General features: G+C 37.2%; 1 protein-coding gene across 1 annotated transcript in view; it reads left to right on the forward strand.

The window, feature by feature from the left end:
- Window positions 1-22,229, forward strand: part of SPAG17 (sperm associated antigen 17) — a 236,085-nt gene that overhangs the window by 169,084 nt on the left and 44,772 nt on the right. The window contains exons 29-35 of the mRNA XM_032881319.1: window positions 2,197-2,414; window positions 6,534-6,678; window positions 8,258-8,412; window positions 15,719-15,907; window positions 17,627-17,772; window positions 18,078-18,208; window positions 20,356-20,483. Of these exons, the coding sequence (XP_032737210.1) occupies window positions 2,197-2,414; window positions 6,534-6,678; window positions 8,258-8,412; window positions 15,719-15,907; window positions 17,627-17,772; window positions 18,078-18,208; window positions 20,356-20,483 (1,112 nt within the window). The remainder of the gene's footprint in view (window positions 1-2,196; window positions 2,415-6,533; window positions 6,679-8,257; window positions 8,413-15,718; window positions 15,908-17,626; window positions 17,773-18,077; window positions 18,209-20,355; window positions 20,484-22,229) is intronic.

Here is a 22,229-nt window from a genome sequence, read left to right on the forward strand (position 1 = left end):
ATTCATTATTTGCATATAACACCCAGAGTTTATTTAGACTTTGTGAGCCATATTGTCTCTGTCACAACTACTCACCTCTGCCATTGTAGCATGAAAATAGCCATAGACAATACATAATTTAATGAGCATAGTGTATTGTGTTTAAAGAAAACTTATTTATGGACACTAGAATTTGAATCTCATATAATTTTCATGTATTGCAAAATATTTTTTCTTTTTTTCTTTTAATTATAATTGTATTATAATTAATTTTCTTTTAATTATATAGAAATGTTAAAAGAAGTATTACTTCACAGACTACAACAACAAACAGCAAGCCACATTTGCTTGACAGGTCAAAATTTGCCAACCATTGTTGTATAACCTCACAGATATTTTTAATCTACTGTATCAATTTATTCAGCAGAAGTATGTTTAAATAAGGGTAAAATAATCTATCCAAGGCTATCCTTCTTATAATTTAATATTTACCTCTGAAATTATTATATCTTTTTAATATTTCTGTAAGATTTTTCTTCATATACTTTGAGGATGTGATTTTATTAACTTATAAATTTAGATATCTTCATGGTAAATTTAACTTTTTATCAGTATGCAATGGCTTTTTGTTCTAGGATTCTTTTTTGCCCTAATGTCTATTTTGCTTATATTATTATAGCCATACCAGCTATCATTTAATTCCTTTGCAGTATAACTTTTTCATACTTTGTTTTACTTTCAGTGGTTTATGTTTAAATGTATCTGTTGTGAGCAACTTATAGGTGAATATTTTAAAAATTCGATTTGATAATTTTTGTCTTTTAATCAGAGCTTCTAATCCATTTATTGTGTAACAGATATTTTCTGAAAATGTCTTTATGTTGTCCCCATCCTTAGATGATAATTTCACTGGTTACAGAATTCTGGATTGACAGGTGTTTTCTCTCTAGTATATTGACAAAATTCTTTAGACTCTTCTTGCTTCCAGTGTTGCTGTTGAAAAGTTGGCTTTCAGTCTAATTGTTGTTGCTGCAAAGATAATCTAACTGCCTTGAAAATATTTTCTTTTTCTTATTATAATTTCAATACAATGTAGCTAGGTGTGAGTTTCTTTTTATTTATCCAAGTGAGAATAAATTGGGATTCTTGAGTCTATGGATTAGTATCTTTTATTTATAACAGAAAATTCTCAATAATTACCTTTTCAAATCTTGTTTCTGTTCCACTTTTTGCATATATTAGAGACTTTTACCTCTCTTTTATTATTTCTATTATTTTGACTCTCTGAGAGTCATTCTAAATAATTTCTTTAGATCTTATCAGTTCTTTTTTAATACTCTGGAAATAGAAATAAGTCCAAATTAAATCTTAGGGCAAAAGTAAAGTTTAGCTTCATGCGTATGTATTATTGGGCTCTTCCTATTAGTTAAATCTGCATCTTAGGCCAAGATCCATCCTCTGATGCACATTTCATACTCTGAATCTGAGGAATCTTCCTAGAGTTAACAGTCCTTCACTATCTTTGTTTGTAATTTGCTTCTGGGTCTGAGTTTACCTCATCATTGAAATTTGATAACATTGGCCAATCTCATCTACAGATCACTCATCATTATTTATACAAATGGAGCAAATCTATCCATGATAGAGGGATTGAGATAGTATTCACAGAGTTCCATAAGGCTTTTTCAGTTCTGTATTCCTTTCCAAATAGGTGGTGGTGGATTGGAAGGAGGGATGCATCAGATGATTAACGATGCAGTAGTTGGATTGTACAGATCTTCTCCCCTAGTGAGAGGCCAAGGATATATGCCTGGTTGGTAAATTTCTTTGGAACCACAGCTGAAGAAAACAGTTTCCTATCTATGAGTAACAAAATGACACAATCAAGGGAATAAAGAGTGAAATAATCTGGTAAAATGCTAGAGTTCAGTAAGTCGAAAGAAGGAATTTAAGATATGGAGCAAAGGTAGGCTTTAAAAACTGGGCTACAAATCTCCAAATCTGGAATCCTGGGAGCTATAGGCAACATTCAAAATTATACAGAAATTGACCAGAATAGGTATTTTCCCACTTGAGAAATAATATAATTGATGAATACCACTTAGAATTTCTATGTCACAGTATCTGAGGTAGCTTACAGTGTGTTAAACTTAATGTATAACCTATGTAATTGATATTATAATTATATTGTGTTTGATTTTACTTGAACTTCTGCAGGAAAAAGTCACAAAAATCAGTCATCAATGGCACATAAGAATGAAAGCCATGAACCTCACCCAGAGACAGTTCAAAGAGTAACTCCTGTGGAGGTTCATGTAGGCACCTGGTTTACAACCACACCAGAAGGAAATCGGATTGGCACCAAAGGATTAGAAAGAATAACAGACATGACCCCGTTATTATGCTTCAAGGCCACAGATCCTGTCAATGGAACGGTATGGCAAACTATTGTTTATTGCAAAATTTTATAAATCATTAGAGTTCTGAAACAACATATTAGAAGAGTACCTAGCAAATACTTAATTTACTCTAACTACTTGGTAAATAGTAGATGGATAGATGAACAGATGGATCCTTCTTTGCAAGCGCAAAATATTTCTGTGGTTTATTTTACTTGAAAAATGTACCATGAAATACTAATTTTTGAAATGAGAAACAGATCATGAATATTTATATCACATTTAAGGCATACAATATTAATTGTGTCATATATTTCTTTATGTTGAATGTATTTGTGTAATGTCTTATCTTCTAGAAGTTGAGCGGCTATGCTTTGTTCCTTTTTCTTTGTGTGAAACTGAAATAAGTGGTAGAAATTTGTTCATGATCCATGACTCCAAAGAATGTATGGTATATTTAGGGAGATGCTCACATTAAATAATGCAAGAATTTGGCAACGTTACAGAGTAACTGGACAAAAGATTTTATTTGTAGCCTAAGAATAAGTGACAAATGAATGGTGTAGAAAATAATGGTTTGGAGGCACCAGTTAAGCCTCCAACTCTTGGTTTTGGCTCAGGTCACAATCTCAGGGTAGTGAGATTGAGCCCTTTGTTATGCTCTGTACGTATGCAGAGCCTATTTGAGAGTCTCTCTCTCTTTCTCTCTTTACCCCTCCCCCTACTCATGTGCCCTCTCTCTCTCTCTCTTTCTCATAAATAAATAAATAAAATCTTAAAAAAGAAAAGAATGGTTTGGCTTATGATGTGAATTCAAAACTTCTGGGATGAACGATAGTGGCAGGCTTTGTGGCAGGCTTTCTGTTAGGGGATTGGGGTTCTGTGTACATTATCTCATTCAGTCTCCACACCAGCGAATATCATATTATACCTATGAGGAAATCGGGCCTCAGCAAGTTGAATAATGTGGTCAAGAGTACACATTCAGCCAGTGCTAGATCCTAGTTAGGAGCAGTTGTTGGCGACTGAAAACTGAGCTCTTTCCATCCCTCAGCTAGTCCTCTGAAGTCTTATGTGGAGCTTTGCAGTGCCCTCTGAAAGTAAATGACATGATGGATAGGTACCTTATATCTGGGTCCTATCTTATAGGTGCCTTATATCTACCTTTGCTTATAACCATGTGCTGCTGGTCAAAAGCAAAATGACTGCTCACTATTGAGATGAATTACATTACCTAACCAAACATGTCTTCCTTCCTTCTTTAGTCAGCTTCTGAAATAATTTTGTAATCTCTTACCTTGTCTGCTAGTTGTATTTTTTTTTAAAGATTTTATTTATTTATTTGAGAGCGAGACAGTGAGAGAGAGCATGAGCGAGGAGAAGGTCAGAGGGAGAAGCTGACTCCCCATGGAGCTGGGAGCCCAATGTGGGACTCGATCCCGGAACCCCGGGATCATGACCTGAGCTGAAGGCAGTCGTCCAACCAACTGAGCCACCTAGGCGTCCCTGCTAGTTGTATTTTTTGTGAGACTCTAACTACGTATCATTACAGGAAGGTTTTTCTGGTCACTTCAAATAACTCCCTGCTATTCAGCCTCTGATATAGATTACTTAGCATAATATGCAAATGTGATTAATATTTCTTAATAACTCTGTTTCCCTAATTATTACCTGTCACCATTACAGAAGCATGAACCAATGCCCAAGAGCCTGGATTCAAGCATTTGTTGAACATCAAACATATAACAGAATAATAAAAACAGCAGTAATAATAATACTTAACTGAGTATTATTGTTTGCCGAGCCCTGTTCTCCTTTTATTCTCACAAAAGACTAGAGTTTACATTTTACAGATGAGGCAAAAACATAAGGTTACATAATTTCCCCAAAAGCACAAAGCAAGTAGTAGAGTCAGAATGTGGACCCCAAGGTTGCAATCCAGATCCCGTGTGCCTAGCCACCAGGGACCTAAGGGTCAAGAAATCACATGGTCGTATGAAACAAAATTGAAAATGGATTTTTTTCATGACACATGACATGAAGTATCACTAAATTAGAGGCATAGGCACTGCCCTTGTGGTGACACAGATCTGGGTTTGAACCCCAGCCACACTCCCTATTAGCTGTGTGACTTTGGACAAGCTTCTAATCCAATTTTCCTTACTTACAAATGGAGATAATAGTGATTACCTGAAATAGTTGCTAAAATTAATGCCAGATCCAACACTATCAGGTGTTCAGTAAATATTCTTTCTAATCTATTCTTACCACCACTGAGAATAATGATTTTCCCACTGTATGGTGATCAGAAAGTGTCAGTGTTATGTGGTGTTATGGAATGTTTGAATAATTCTAAATAACAGTGTGTGAATACTTTTACTGGATAAAAAGGTAGTATTAGCTCTTGCTGACTTGATGACTGACTAAATGTCAATCACTTTACCAACATTATTTCATTTAATCCACATAATATGCCTGAAGCAGATGCTAGTGTTGCCTTCATTTTGCAGATGAGGAAACTAGAGCACAGAGAAGTTAAGCCACTTGCCTAGGTCAACCAGCCATTGGCAAAGTTAGGATTTGAATTCAGGCAGCTTTATTCCAGAGCTCATACTCTCAACCACTGTATTCTTCGGTGGTGTTTCTCATTAAATGCATTAGCTGAGAGTGCCAATGATAAGAACATAAAATAATGACAGCATGCATTTCTCTCAAATATAGTGATTTCTGCCTACTATAAAGAGATAAAGCAATTATCACCTGCTTCCAATGGCCCCAGAAATTTGAGTCAAAACACAGCTAACAAACCTACTGTCATATCCATCTGGACTCTTCAGTGAAATACTGTGTCCCTTACAGTTAAGACAGTACAAGTTAGAAAATACTTGATGATTGAAACATGTGCTACATAGCTTGCAATACTGTTATTGCCAGTTGGACAGCACCTGTGCAAGGAAGGGGATGGAAACATAAATGGGCAAAGGGAGAAGCTGAGCTGTGGCACAGACTGACAAAGCCTCAGCCAACTGGCAGGGGCTCAGGAGCTGGTATGCTCTGCCCCAGTGTCCCAAGTCTGGTAGCACTCCACGTTGGAACAGACCTGGGACATACTGTGTTGACCAGGTAACCATCCTTTGGCTTCCTGCCTTGGATGATAACAGCTATTTTCCTTCTCAGACCTTCTATCCATCCTCCACAATAATCCTTTCCACTGGAATAGAAAAGATTACAGGTTACCGTGGACAATCAAGCTAACAGAACAACCGGGCTTTAATCTGCATCTGCATTTGCTCCGCTTTAGGGAAGGACACAAGGCAGCAAATGCAGCAAGATCAATGTGGCATCCTCATTCAGCTGGGAGGCCCAGCAATGACCCACAGGTGCAGCTTCCTTTACCCTTCGAGCCCACCTGGGGCACAACCTGCAGCAGCAGACAAGAGCCTGTGAGTGTGTGGATCAGCTTGACACAGAGAAACCACAGCCTCTGTTCCCCACCAATCTTCACATTCTGTTCTGATGGCATTAGACTGAAAATGGCATAGCAGGCCAGGGAGCCCCTGTAATTTTCAAGGAGGCAGGACCTAGGGTCATTTTCCCAGACAGACTGGGGCTAGGCCAGTCCTGGCGTTAACTTTTTTCTCACAAATATACAACAGTGGAAGGAGCATCAATTTTCAAGTCCAATGGCCTTAGTGCGACACCAGCCCTGGCGTTTGCTGAGTGACCGTGAACAAATTCCTTAACTTCTCTAAGCATACATTCCCTCATCTACAACATGGGGATAGCATTACCTGCCTTCCAGGATTGTTGCAAAGCTTTGACCAAATAGAGGAGATCAGACTTAAGCTTACAGGGTTAAGCTGCTGCCTTCGGCTCAGGTCATGATCCTAGGGTCCTGGGATCGAGCCCCGCATCGGGCTCTCTGCTCCGTGGGGAGCCTGCTTCCTCCTCTCTCTCTGCCTGCCTCTCTGCCTGCTTGTGATCTCTGTCTGTCAAATAAATAAATAAAATCTTAAAAAAAAAAAAAGACAGAGGCAAACTTAAGCTTACAAATGGATAACCAGGATTTTGATGGTATTCAATGAGGTGTAAAAATAAATGGACTTGGGATTAACCATCTGACCAAATAATCATGCTCTGCCTTTGTATGTTCAGGTCATGACAACTCGAGAAGACAGAGTAGTCATTGTGGAAAGAAAAGATGGTACTCGGATAGTGGATCATGCTGATGGTACCCGAATCACAACCTTTTATCAAGTTTATGAAGATCATATTACTCCTCCAGAAGATAATAAAATAAGTAAGTTTTATTTTTCAAGCATGGGACAATATGTGTCTTTAGAATAAGATGAGCACGAACCTCACTTTTTTTTTAACCCACACATAAGAAAAATAATTTTTTGAAGAACTCTGCCAACCAAAGAACACATGTGCAGTCTAGAGCAAGGGCTCTATGGCCCTTTTGCTACCTTTTTTTTTTTTTTTTTAATCCTCAACAGTTGTGGGAGTGATAACTCTAGTTGGCTGATGGATAGTAATAGTAACTTTTTCCATTTTCACTGCTAAAATATAGTCTGGATTGGTGGCAACTAAAAGTTAATAATTATGACTCCGTTGCCTGGGGCATTAGCTCTCAGACCTGTTTCTGTTGATCCTTACAGAATCTGATTTGCATAAAGGTGATCTCAGTAAGGCCCTCCTTCAATTCTGAACATGCCTCTCATCAGAGACAGAGTGAGAGAAGAACAAAGCTGCAGGTGCTAATTAACAGGAACCTGGGCAGAGACTCTAAAAGCATAACACCTTTCCTAACCTAAATTTAAACAAGATTTTTAATGGCAAATTATTCCCTGTCTCCCTTTCCTTTAATTCCAGGGTTTATTTGCTTAATGCATTAAATGCTTCCTTGCCAAATTAAGTGCAACAAAATTGGCAAGCCAGTGGGAAAAAACAACCTTCGTATCCCACCTGTTAGAGTGAGAATTAAAAGAACCACTGGAGAGGGCAATTTTAAAATATCTGTAACTTTGAAATGGGCATATCATATGATGCACTAACTCCACTTCTGGGTACATGTAGAAAGACACTCTTAACAACACTCTTACTCATTTGTACAAGGAAACAGGTTCAGGGTGTTCCTTGCAGCACCAAATATGATATCAAAATGCTGGGAAATAAATGTCCACCAACAGCAGAATAGAAAAATAAAATGCAGTATATTCTTACAAAAGAATACTATATAGTACTTAAAAGGAATGAAGTACACACATGCACACATATGCCCACACAACAACATATCACGATGGCTGAAGGTCTCAAAGCAATGTCAAGTAGAAAATGTAGGTGTAGAATGATACATACAGTGTTATACAATGTATGCATATTTAAAACCACAGAAGATTATATATGATTTTGATACATATATTTATAGAAAAGATAAAAGTAGACTTCAAGAGAAGGAGATAAATCCAGGGATAAGGAGAAAAGTGAACCTCAGCTTACCTGCAATTTTTCTCTTATATACATATTAAGAATGTTGAAACAGATATGGCAAAATATTAACAAGCGTAAATTTTGATTGGTGAGTATATAAATAGTTAAATTGTTTTTTATGCTTTTCTGGGTGTTTTCAATTATGCAAAATAAAAATAGTAGTAAGAACAAAACAGCACATTAAATTAAGGAGCAAGAGTCATTCTGGAAGAATTCCTCTGCATTGACAGTGAGGAGGCCATACACCAGCCCTGTGAAGTGAGTTCTCGGCACATGGTCTCGGCTTCTAGTCCAGGTGGCCAGGAGACAGGAGCAAACTCAGCAGGCAGGCGTGTTTCCCAATGTGTGCATCCTGTGAGATCTGCTTACCTTGCATTTGCTTGCAGCTGAGAGTCCTCAAACTGTCACCAGGCAGGTGAAGTGCATGCGGATAGAAAACTCACACTATGCCACTATCATCACCAACTGCGAGGACAGTAGCTGCTCTGCCACCTTTGGGGATGGGACGTCTATTATTGCAAAGCCACAGGGAACATACCAGGTGGGTCTAGGGAGAAATGTGGAGTGACAAAGAGAAGTGTCCATTTGAATAAGAAAACTCACTCCTCTGGGGTGGTGAATATTCCTGCCACATACAGCTGTTGTTCCCTTTGTCTCATGTACTTAGAACACAATTCTCAATCTCTTTTTACTTTTTCATCTTCTTTTTGCAATCCATTGCAGAAAACCACTGTCCTGTTTGTCTTACAATGCTTTGGTATTTTCAGATCAAGGTTTTAAAATGTATTTGTTGCGGATCTTTTATTTAGTAGGTGTCAGGCGCTGTTAGAAGCACTCATGTGATCTGTCCTGTGCCTACCCAACCAGCTTCACCTCCTACCACCTCTGTCCTTATTCACACTCTCCCATCTTTCCCGTCTCAGTCCATTGCCACTTTACCTAGAGTCCCCATAGGATGGGAGGGAATATATGATCTGTGGGTCCTAGGCGAACAGCTTGCAAAGCTTTGTTCTTGAAGGTTCAGCAAGGAGAGCTCTTAGCAACTCCTGTACCTTCCTACATTTTCCTATTAATCACAACCACCTAGTGTCAGCCTGCAGTCTCTTGGAAGCCTTGGAAGGATTTACCCTCATCTTTCCACTTGCCGGAGAAGAGACACAAGTGCCAGGATGTCACATACAATGTCACAGAATACTGAGAACACAAAACCAGAAGATGACTAAGACCTCAGTGTCAAACGTTACTGTGAAAGCTGCTAAAATCGGTTTATGCCTCCCATCTCTCCAAATGATGATACCCTACTCCCTCTTTTTCCAGTGTAGATTGTCATGGGGCAAGGCAGGTGCTGAAGGTGAGACATCATTGTGGTATGTGGCAGTTGGCTAAGGGGTGCAATCCTTCTTCAATACTCAGAAGGTCCATTTTCTTCAGCAGATTGGCAGCATCCATATTCTGGTACCATGTGTGCTGCCAGATGTCATGAGAATCCCCTAAGATTCTTTGATGAGGCCAGTTTTTGCCTTATTTTTGTCATAGTACCAAACTCAAATGGTTACAGCTATGAGGGCAATGGAATTTTAGAACCAATGACAGTTGCCACTGGAGAAAGAGACATAAACAGAAAAGATCCAACTTACATTCAGTATCCACCATTATTGTGTAGCTACTTGTTCCTTCCAGGTTTGCCCATTCTCCCAAAACACAGCCCAAGAATGGATTGGAAGGTTGACCATTCTTGGCTGAGAAACACACAGACCTTAGTTCCCAAATGGAAAAAAAAAAAAAAAACCTCCAAATAAATTTACCAATACCTATTATAGTTCTGCAGTTGTATAGCACTGAAAGATGGCATTCAAAAAAATCCTCTGCCCAGCCCCTATTAGTTGGTCATCACTCATCACTCACCAGCATGAGAACAATGGGCAATATAATGAAGGAGGCAGGATTTTAGACAAAATAATAATAATAATAATAATAATAATAATAATGGAGGTTGAGCTTGGTATAGTCCACCATTGTACCTTAGCAGCACTAAAATGATTAACCAAGACATCAAATAGGAGGCATGTATAACAGTTGTTATCCTCTATGACTATAATGTGCACAAATAGGGGTGGGACCATCCACCCAGCTAGAGGGTTTCACGAAGACAAGATGACAAATAATGGGTCTGTTATCCCCCATGGGAAACCTTCTTCTGTCCCTCATTCTAGGAACTGAAACCAATTTCCCTAGACCAGAAGACCTATTGTCTTTCTGGGGACAGTGTGTGTATGTGTGTGTGTGTATATATGCTTGAACAAGCTTCTGAAAGAGAGCAGTCAGACTGTTCTTCTATACCACTATGATCCAGCCTAAGTGGTTCCTTTGGGGAAGATACAGAAATGTAATAAGCATTTATAAGAATGCTTTGAAGTAGGACTTCAAGAGTCCTTGTCTTTGTTAGCAATACCATAAACAAACACCTTATAATAATGGAATGTGGTTATATCCTCTACTCAGTATATGAAATCAGATGGAAGAGGCAAATTTTATAGTAAACTTTGAACTGTGAATGTAAAATATGAGAATGTAAAATCATGAGAATTCTATTATCTAACTGGCTATCGGGTTAATCAAAAACAACCACTAGCAGAAAATGTGGATCTGTATTTGCCACGTTGAGTCTCTAGGCTTCAGCATAGATGTTTCTCCAGGTTAACATCCTAGAAAGAAAGGCACATCCTGTTTATCAGGTTTACTTTTGGCATTTCAATATTTCTGCTTCACCTGGTCTATGGTATATGTCTTAACAGTGGATGTTATAGGACATCTTTTTCTGTCCAGAGCAGCTTTCAATAAGTTATAGAGTCAAATCTGACAGTTTGGGTCCATTTTGATGAAGACTTTTGGAGCCCAGGAAAGTTGCAAATTTAACCAAACACATTACCTACTGTAAAATGTACCTGGAACCACAGAGAAGTCTCAGAATTAGCCAAGATCCAACAGGGTTTTCTGGGCCTAGGCAATGGTGGATAGTCAGGATGAGACACTTCCAAAGTGATAGAGTAAGGACTCCCGAAAATACACTACTACATAAAGACAACTAGAAAACTGAAAATATTGTTCAAATCAACTTTTTGGCAAACTAAAATTGAAGCAAACATATAGAAGTAAATAATAGATTATAATAGAAATAAATAAAAGACAGAATAGAAAACCATAGAGAGAGTCAATGAAACCAGAAGTTGTTTCTTTGAAAAGATCAACAAAATTAGCAAACTTTTAGGGACAGAGAGAGAGAAAGAAGGGGGGGAGACCCAAATTATTAGAATTAAGAGTGAAAGATAAAACATTTTTACAAATCTTACAGAAATGAAAAGAATTATAAGAAAATACTATGAATGTCAACAGATTAGATACAATAGATGAAATATATAAATTTCTGGAAAGGTACAAACTTCCAAATCTGAGTCAAGAAGAACTAAAAACTCAGAATAGACCTATAAGAAGTAAAAGATTGAATTGGTAATTTTAAAACTTAGCACACAGAAAAGCCCAGGGCCAGATAGCCTCACTGGTAAATTCTACCAAACATTTATGGAGGAATTAATACTGGAGAATTTTCATAAACTTTTCCAATATATAGAAGAGGAGGGAACACTTCCCAACTAATTCTGTCAGGTTAGTATTACCCTGATAAAACCAGACAAAGTCATCACAAGAATACTCCAAACCAGTATCCTTTATGAAGATAGATAAAAATCCTCAAGAAGGTGCTAGCCAACAGAATCCAGCAACATGTAAAAAAGAATTATACATTGTCACCAAGTGGGATTTATCCCAAGAATTCAAGGTTAGTTCAAGATGCAAAAATCAATCAATATAATATATCATATGAAAAAATAAAGGACTAAAACCACATGATCATCTACCTAAGACTCAAAAAAGCATTTGACAGAATTCAGCACCCTTTCACGATGAAAAAAAAAAAAAAAAAAAACTCAGTGCACTAGGAACAGAAGGAAACTTCTTCAACCTCATAAAGGGCATCTACAAAACAAAAACACCACAGCTAACAAATAGCATTCTTATTGCTATTTGTTAAAAAGCTAAAAGCTTTCTGTCTAAAATCCGGCACAGCACATGAATGTTTGCTCTCTTCCTTCCAACTCAGCATTGTACTGAAGGCTCTAACCAGGGCAATCAGACAATAAGAACAAATAATGTGCAAGCAGATTGGAAAGGAAAAATGTAAAACTGTCTCTCTTTTTACAGATGATATAAAAGCATATCTAGAAAATCCTAAGAAATGCAATCTACCAAAAACACAATGTACACATACACACACAATTAGAACTAATAAAAGAGTTCAGCAAGTTTGCAAGATGTAAGATCAATATACAAAAGCCAATTATACTTTTCTACATTAACAAAAAGCAATCTAAAATTGAGATTAAGAAAACAATTCTGTTTAAAGTAGCATCAAAAGGAATAAAACACTTCTCTCCAACAAATGGTGTTGGGAAAACTGGACAACTACATGCAAAAGAATGAAACTCAATCACTTTCTTATATTATACACAAAAATAAACTTAAAATGGCTTAAAGACCTGAATATGAGACCTGAAACCATAAAAATTCTAGAAGAGGGCATAGGCAGTAATTTCTCTAGCACTGGCTGTAGCTATATTTTTTTAGATATGTTTTATGGAGCAAGGGAAACAAAAGCAAAAATAAACTGTTAGGACAACATCAAAATTCCTTCTGCACAGTGAAGGAAAGAATCGACAAAAAAACTAAAGGAAAACCTATGGGAGAAGATATTTGGAAATGATATATCTGATAAAGAGTTAGTATCCAAAATATATAAAGAACTTACACAACACACACAAAAAATAAATGATCCAGTTTAAAAATGGGCAGAAGACATGAACAGAAATTTTTCCAAAGAAGACATATAGACAAGAAAAGGTGTTCAACATCACTAGTAATCAGAGAAATACAAATCAAAACTACAATGATATACCACCTCACACTTGTCAGAATGGCTAAAATCAGCAATACAAGAAGCAAAAAGTGTGGGCAAGGATGCAAAGAATAAGGAACCCTTTGCACTGTTGGTGGAAATTTGAACTGGTGAAGCCACTGTGGAAAACAGTATGGAGCTTTCTCAAAAAGTTAAAAATAGAACTATCTTATGATCCAGTAATGGCACTACTGGGTATTTACCCAAAGAATAGAAAACACTAATTTGGAAGGATATATGCACCCCTATGTTTATTGAGCATTATTTATAGTAGTCAAATTATGGAAACAGCTCAAGTATCCACTGATAGATGAATGGATAAAGATATATATATATCCATATATATATAACTATATATGGATATGGATATGGATAAAGAAGATGGAATATATATATATATATATATATTGCATTACATATATAATGGAACATTACTCAGCCATAAAAAGGAAGGAAATCTTGCCATCTGCAGCAACATGGATGGATCTAGAGAGTATAATTATAATGATAAGTGAAATAAATCAGACAAAGACAAATACCATAGGATTTCACTCATAGGTGGAATTTAAGAGACAAAACAAATGCAGAAAGGAAAAAAAGAGAGTGATAAGCCAAGAAACAGACTCCTAACCATAGAGAACAAACTGATGATTACTAGAGGAGAGGTGAGTGGGGTATGGGTGAAATAGGTGATGTGGATTAAAAAAGGAATAAAATAATTAGAAATAAATTTAGTAAGACTTATACACTGAAAATTACAAAATATCACTGAAAAATTAAAGACCTAATAAACAGAAAACATCACATATTAAGTTTATGGAAAAGTTAACATTAATAAGATGGCAGTACTCCTTACATTCTTTATTAACATCCCAGCCACCTGTTTTGCAAAAATTGACAAGCTGATACCCAAATTCTTATGTAAATTGGAAATACTCCAAATAGCCAAAACAATCTCGAAGAAGAACAAAGTTAGATGACTCACACTTCCTGATTTCAAAACTTACTACAAAGCTACAGTAATTAAGACAGTGTGCTACTAGAATAAAGATAGGCATATAGATCATTAGAATAGAGCTAAGTAGTCACTTATTATCAATTTGTGGTCAATAAATTCTTTATAAGCATGCCACGCTAATTCAATGGGGAAAAGAATAGTCTTTCAACAACTGGTTAATAAAGTTGACCTGTACCTCAGACTATACACAGAAATGAACTCAAAAAGCACCAAAGACTTAGTTGTAAAAGCTCAAACAACAAACCTCTTAGAAGAAAAGATAGTGCAAATCTTCATGTCCTTGAATCTGGCAACAGTTTCTTGTGCAAAAGCACAAACAAAATGAGAGGTTTGTACTCTAAAGGATACCACACAGAAAGTGAAAAGACAACCAATAGAATGGAAGATATTATTTTGTAAGTCATACAAATAATAATAGTCTAGTATCCAGAATATATAAAGAACGACTACCACTCAACAATGAAGACTAATAATGCAATTTTTAAATGGCAAGGATTTGAATAAACATTTCCCCAAAGAAGTTATATAAATGACAAATAAGCACATGACAAGATGTTCAGCATCATTAATTATTAGGGAATTGCAAATTAAACTATGAGATACTATTTCCCACCCACTAAAATGACTAGAATGAAAAAGACAGTAATAAGTGTTAGTGAGGATGTGGAGAAATTGGAATCCTCATACATTATTGATAGGAATGTATAATGCTGCAATTGCTTTGGAAAACAGTTTGGCAGTTCCTCCAAAAGTTAAAAATAGTTATCATATGACCCAGCAATTCTACACCTAAGCAGACATCCAAGGGAAATTAATTTATACATCCACCCCTAAATTTGTATACAGATGTCGATAACATTGGTAATAATACAAGATTGTGAAAATAACACATATGTCCAACAACTCACAAAGAAACAAAATCTGATATAGCTATACAATGGAATATTATGCATCCACGAAAAAGAATGAAGTATTGATACATACTACAACATGGATGAATCTTGAAAATATTATGCTAAATGAAAGAAGCCAGACACAAAAGGCCTTGTATTGTGTGCTTCCATCTGTATGAAATGTCTAGAATATTCAAATCCATAGAGATAGGTGATCACAGATTGCCAGAAGCTAGGGGCAGGAGTGAGGCAGAGTGACAGCTCATGGCATCATGAGCTGGTTTTTTTGGGGGATGATGAAAATGTTCTGAAATTAGCAATAACATTTGCACATGTTTTTGAACATAGTAAAATCCACTGAATGTACACTTTATGGTATGTGAATTATGTCTCAAAAAATGAGTCCATCTGAACCAGAAGTCATTACATGAACGCTAATACTTAAGGACTGTGTCAGGCACCAGAGGAATGGGGACAAATCAGAGTTCTTAAAAGCATTTGTCCCGTAGCTTCTGACTGTTTGAGATACTTTTCGCCCAAGAACATGAAGGATTCCAAACATTTTTAATAGCGGCTAGTGTGTTCACTTCAGTTAAAATATATTTTTATTATTTTATATTAAATATCTGACATAAGGCACAAGACAATTACTTGGAAAAGAAATTAAAGTGAGTAGATAAATTATGAGTGAGGACATGAAAGGAATTACACCCTAATTATTAATTTTGCCTCTTTATTAGGGAGCCCTTCCCAAAGCTAACATCCTCTCTTGGATAATGTTTTTAACTCTCTTGGATAATGTTTCCTGGAAAAAAAATAGTTTATGGCTGAGATCTTTGTCTAATTTTTTTCCTAAAAACAATTTTCCGAATCCCTTACGTTGAACAAGACATTTTAAATAATCTCTCTCTTTCTGTTACCCTTCCAGGTGTTACCTCCAAACACAGGCTGTCTCCACATTGATAGGGATTGCTCAGCTATATATTGCCATGAATTAAGCAGTGATATATACCATCCTTTCCAAAAACGTGAGCAGCTAAGAGCTAGCAGGTACATCATGAAGCACACATCAGAGGTTATCTGTGAGGTCCTGGATCCTGAGGGAAATACCTTTCAGGTAAAGGGCATCATTAATATGGAGAAAGGGGCTGGATTTTTTTTTTTTTTTTTTTTTTTTTTTGTAGATATTTCACCCCAGAGAGCTTCCATGAAGCTTTACGCCATAGCTGCTTTGGGATTAGTTACCCACTTAACGTCAGTACTTTGCATAAGCAATAATGAATGTCAACAATCTTTGCTTCTCAAGTGTACTTCCAAGGAGATAGAAAGTCAAACAGTTGGGATGGTAGAAATGTTAAGGCCAAATAAAGAATTAGAATGGAAAGGAAGTAGCATTACTAAACGTTTAAAAATAATGTCAAATAAAAAAAAATGATATAAGACTAGTCTGTATCCAGGTTAAAGTGAGAACAGTTTTGCTTGACTAGGCAGAGAGTCCATGGTGAGAAATATTAATTGGTGTGGATTCTAGTAGGGTTGAGGATGGGGAGGCGGGAGCAGTGTTTAGCTGCTGAATGGTAGAACTCTATCTTCTATTTCTCTGTCCTTCAACACCACAACTGTTCTCTTACATCCAGGCCAAACGCTGGCAAACCATGGCCACCGCTTTATGTAGGCCCATGAGCTAAAAATGGCTTTTATATTTTTAAATGGTTGGAAAAACTCAAAAGGAGAAGAAAATTTCATGACACATAAAAATTATAGGAAATTCAAACCTCAATGTCATGATATAGTTTTATTGGAACACAGCTATGCTCATTTGTCTTTGGCTGCTTTTGCACACAATGGTATGATGAGCAGTTGCAACAGAAACTGTGTGGCCTATAAATCCTAAAATATTTATTCCCAGGCCCTTGACAAAAAATGGTTTGCCAATCCCTGCTCTAGGTATTTCTCCTTGTTTTCACGCCTCACCCAACAGTAGAATTTGTGTATCAGCTAATAAGTGTTGAACTTATTTTTCAGGTTTGGAACCATAACACAGAGCCCCTAACTTTGGTTTGGTATGCAGATTAGCCTGATCCTGCTTGGTTTTTTGGTGTTCAATAAATGTGACTCTTCCCAGCATGAGTTCAGGCTGCTAACAAGTTTCCATTTATAGTGAACTGAAATTGAATGCTAAAGCCCTAAAGCCTCTAGTTCTAAACACATGGGGCATTCAGGCCAAGCTTTCTTCTAGGCATTAATGCTCTTCTTGGGTGTTCACATCAGTGGTCTTTGAGCCTGAACCACATTCCTTCCTGGAGAGACCCATGCCATATCTAAATAGTAGTAATGGCTAGAACATTTCTTCTCATGCTGATACTACATTTCATGCAGCTACTAAATCTGATGCTGATACTAAAGATTTAGTACCATGAATCCTGATTCTGCACTTGCAACCACAGAATATAAACTTCTCCACACTATTACTTCCTTAATATTGCAAGACAGCTATCACATAAGTAGTCCTCCCTCAATGTTTAAATCCCCAGTTCCTTGACCTAATGCTCAAAAGAGAAGATTCTGAGTCCCCTGCCATCCTTGTCACCTTCCTCTGAGTATATTCCAGTCTGTCTTCCAGTTTGCAGTCACAGTCTAGGTGTGGCTTGTGAGTAGAGATATGCCATTGGGTTTTCACTTTTATTAATGCCAACTGTACTTAGTGCATATTACCTTGGAGATAAATATCCCTGATTCTCTGAATCTACCAAAAGATGACATGCTTTCTCAAACGGGAAACATAAGCTTCACGCCATTTCTTTTCTTTTAGTTGCCTATATACTTTGGTCCTTAGGTTATGGCTGATGGTAGCATATCAACTATGGCACCCAAAAACAATGTGGAGGAGGATTTAAGTGAAAAAGCTGAAGGCTATGATAATTTATCATCTACTCACCTTCATAAGAATCATCTCCTAATCTATGGTGAACACGTGCCTAGGTAATATGATAAAAATAATACTATGACTTCTATTTTTCTTAAAAGATTTTATTCGCTTATTTGAGAGTGAGATAGAGAGAGCACAAGTAGGGAGGAGGCAGAGGGAGAGGTAGGAGCAGACTCCCCATTCAGCAGGGAGCCCAACTCGGGGCTCTATCCCAGGACGCTGAGGTCATGACCTGAGCTGAAGGCAGATGCTTAACCCACTGAGCCACCCAAGCACCCCTGACTTTTATTTTAAATTCCAAGTGTAAGGAGCACTTAAACTAATATTTCAAGTGTTTTGATTTTATTGTTTCAAATAGGTTTTTTGTCATTTATGCTGATGGATCAGGAGTGGAACTTCTTCGTGACAGTGACATAGAAGAATATCTATCCTTGGCATATGGAGAATCATCTACTGTCGTTCTCCAGGAGCCAGTCCAGGAACAGCCAGGTAAGAAGCCCAGAATGTCTGGAAGTTGTTGTGTCCCCTTACCAGCTCCCAACCTATTCATCCAGTCCACCCTTGTGTCAACTCCACTTTCTTCCTTTTGCTCACTCTTCAACACTACTTGCCACTTGGCAATGTCAACCTGTATCTACAGTTAATTATGTTCATTCCAATTTTTATCTGAGCATCAACCTATGTAAACAGTGTATGAGTCCCTCTCCTACCTGCAAGCAAATTTGAATCTGTCTTTAGATATATTAGGTATGTAGCTATGATTCTATTTATATGTTCCTTTTGTCTTCAGTAGGGAAAGAAAGAAAAGTGAGATATTACTTGTAAGTTCACCTTTTTTTTGTCATTTTGAAGGTATTGCCATGATGAATTTAATATAATAAGAAAAAATATATATTTGATGTGTGACTTAGAAAGCCAACCTGAAATATAGGATCAGTTATGTTCATTGTGTATTTATATTATTCTCATCAATTTTAAAGAAATCAGTGTGTGGTTAAAGACTAGAGACACATAATACATTAAGAAAGAATCACCAGAGGGGCACCTGGCTGGCTCAGTTGGTGGAGCACACAACTCTTGGTCTTTGGATTGTGAATTTAAGCCCCACACTGGGTGTACATATTACTTTAAAAAAATCTTTAAAAAAAAAAAAGAAAAATTATCAGTGTATATCATATGTATATTTAAAGATAGATATAAACTTGGATGTCATTTGTGTATGAAACCAATGTTTTATGTCTAGGTTTATGTATGGTCCATTTTAATCTGTTCTCTGGTTGGTGGGATATAGTTTTACACTTATTTATGAATATACCTGCATCTCTGCACACTTAGTATATCTTTCAGTGTATCAGTGTACATTTACATCTTGCTCTATGTCTGTGAATATGGAGACTGAAGAGCTCTGACTGGTGCAGTGCATGTGTAGAACTATATGAGCATTCATTGCAAATGGCTTTGTTAGTTATTTAACTAGCATCTGCTTGATAACCTACAATGTGCCAAACACACTGGCTCAGGTAAAACTTGGAATGAACATAATTAACTGTAGATACAGGTTGACATTGCCAAGTGGCAAGTAGAGTTGAAAAGCAAGCCAAAGGAATAGAGTAGTGAGCTAAAGCAGCGTGGATACTGCCTTCGTAGAGCTTAGAGTTTAACGAGAGAGATAGGCATTGATTATATAACATACAATAACTGTGATTATATGATTGTCAATTAGGATAAGGTCTTTGAAGGAAAGGAATATGTTTCCATGAGAGCAGGAACCTGATGTAGTCTAGAAATCTTCCCTGAAGACACTGGAGCTAAGAACTGGTGGGTAACTAGCTGTTGATTAAAACAGGAGGAAGAGATTTCTTGGAAGAGACAATGCAAAGCAAAAAGCAAAAAGCCACAGAAAACAAGGAGGAAAAGGCCAAAGTAGCTAAAGCATAGAAGGAGGAATGGTGTGAGTTGAGGCAGGATGAGAAAATACTGAGGACTTGGTTTTATTCCACGCACAGTGGGAGGTAAAAGAAATGTTTAAATCATGGCCTAACATATTCAGTCTCTCTGACCGCCAGAGGGGTTCATTCACAGAGTAGATCTGGATAGAAAAGCTTGTTGTTTCTATAGCCCAGAACAGGATTTCTCAGAGACAAATTATCCAAGGTAGGTCAGTGGATGAGCTCTAGTGAACCAACCAGACTTGGATGTGGTTTTTGAAGGATAATAAGGTATCAGTTAATAATTCCAGGTGATCTAAACCCAATCTCTAGGTGTTACAGTGGCTAAAATCCTCAATTTTCTTGTTTAGATCATAAGGTTCTTAAGTACAATCACTGTGTCTTGCTTATCAAAAAGTGTTTATCAAGGGTGCCTGGTTAGCTCAGTCAACCGTTAAGTGTCAGACTCTTGGTTTCTTCTCAGGTCATGATCTCATGGATCATGAGATAGAGCCCTGTATGGGGTTCCACACTCAGTGGGGAGTCTGCTGGAGATCCTCTCTGCCCCTCCTCCCACTTGCACACTCTCTCTCTTTCTCAAATAAATCTTTTTTTAAAAAGTATTTGTTGAACTTTGTGAAAACCTACTGAATTTCTCAGAATCTATTTGATAGACACATGATCCTCTGATAACTCTCTTTGACCCAGGTACCCTGAGCATCACTGTCCTTCGCCCTTTTCATGAAGCATCACCATGGCTAATGAAGAAAGAATTAGATACAATTGTTCCTCCTAATCTCCAGTCAAGGTCATGGGAGACATTCCCCTCCGTTGAGGTATACATTTTTTCTTCTGGAAAGTCACTACACTTGTATATCCATCCATCAATTTTTGGAGTCTTGGGTCTTCTCTCAAACAGTGACATATTTTCATTCTTTTGTAAATTGTTATTGGGCTCAGGAGATTTGTATTTGAAGACTCTAACATTTATAGATTTTAGAGAAATAGACCCGTCTAGCTAAATCTCAGTTTTATTTCTTTTAGCCTACATTGCAGGCTCAACCATCTTCCTATAGTATGAAAATATCCACTCTGAGTAATGCATGTTCTACCTCTCCTATCATGGAATTACTGATATCTGGCAATACAGAAATATTTCCTTCTCTCATTCCTTATCTGTTAGTTTTAACACACAATTTAGATCTTTCACACTCACTTTAACCCTAATTTACTAATGCACAGACTGAAGCATGTAAGAATAATGTGAAGGATTTTACAAAGGATTTGCAACCACAATGTTAGAAAGTAAATGCTATAATTATGTCAGATTAGAGAAGCCCCAGCTAAAGTCTTTCTAAAGACTGGAAGAAAACTTCTTGAGCAAGAAACATGAAGTCCTGCATCATGCAAGATTTGACATTTCATTTTACAGGCAATTTGTGTAACATGTTCAGCATATTGTCAGATGTTAAATTATTAAATCAATGAGCACATTGATAAAATGATCAGAGAGACATACTAGTGTTAGGTGGGGAGGATAGTGTTTTTGATGTATAATGAATTTTCCTTCCCCAAACAATCTGGTAAGAGCAAGGGCGCAGGTAATGAGCACTTAAGATAACCAAGACCTTGGGGGACCTGGGTGACTCAGTCAGTTAAGAGTCTGCCTTTGGCTCAGGTAATGATCCCAGGGTCCTGCTCAGTGGGAAGCCTGCTTCTCCCGCTCCCTCTGTCCCTCCCCTACTTCGTGCTTGCTCTCTCTCTCTCTCTCGCCCTCTCTCAAATAAATAAATAAATATTTTTTAAAAAAATAAAGACCTCTTAGTCCTATATTTTAATTGACTGTAACCAATATGGTGAATGAAGATGATCTGATTGTAGTCCTAAGTCTTCCAATTATTAATGTGGGATTTGGGACAAGTCACATTGGCTCTCTACTTCCTAAAAAATAAAAAGGCCACACCAAATGGCCCACTAAGGCTATATCCAAGCTGAAAGTAGTGCTTCACAACAAATAACATGCCACATCTAAGATTAATGAAGGACACTCATTCTCTTCTTCTGCAATTCCTATAGCTCTGACCTTCTCTGCCCAGTAGCAGTGGCTCTGCCCAGGTGAACCTCTGAATGGTTATCACTGACCAGGCATCAGACATTGAATAGCAGCTTACAAAGAAGCACATCAGAGACTCTACCAGACATAGGGCATCCAAGCACACTACCCCCGAAAATCAATTATAAGAATAATATAAAGATGTGAATTTGCTCTGAGGTAGACATCCGTGCCCAGTAGACATTCATGCCCAGGAGACTCTGGGGACATGCTTAATCTAGAGTGAGCTCAAAAACTACCCAAATCTATGGGATGATTGCTCTCTTAATCCCTTTAGGTCAAAATGAACATGAAAACAGGAAGTTAAAAGCTGCTTATTCCAAATGTCTTAGGCTACTTGTGGGTAGTAAGCAATACCCACATACATTAGGCATAAGCTAAGCTACATTTCCATGATACCACATTGCTTACTACTCCCCTAAAGGCTATCCAGTGGGACATAGTGCTGCAGGATTTTAAAATATCCAGA

Source organism: Lontra canadensis, unplaced genomic scaffold (assembly GCF_010015895.1).
Source record: "Lontra canadensis isolate GAN:19392208 unplaced genomic scaffold, GSC_riverotter_1.0 scaffold75, whole genome shotgun sequence".
Taxonomy (NCBI): domain Eukaryota; kingdom Metazoa; phylum Chordata; class Mammalia; order Carnivora; family Mustelidae; genus Lontra; species Lontra canadensis.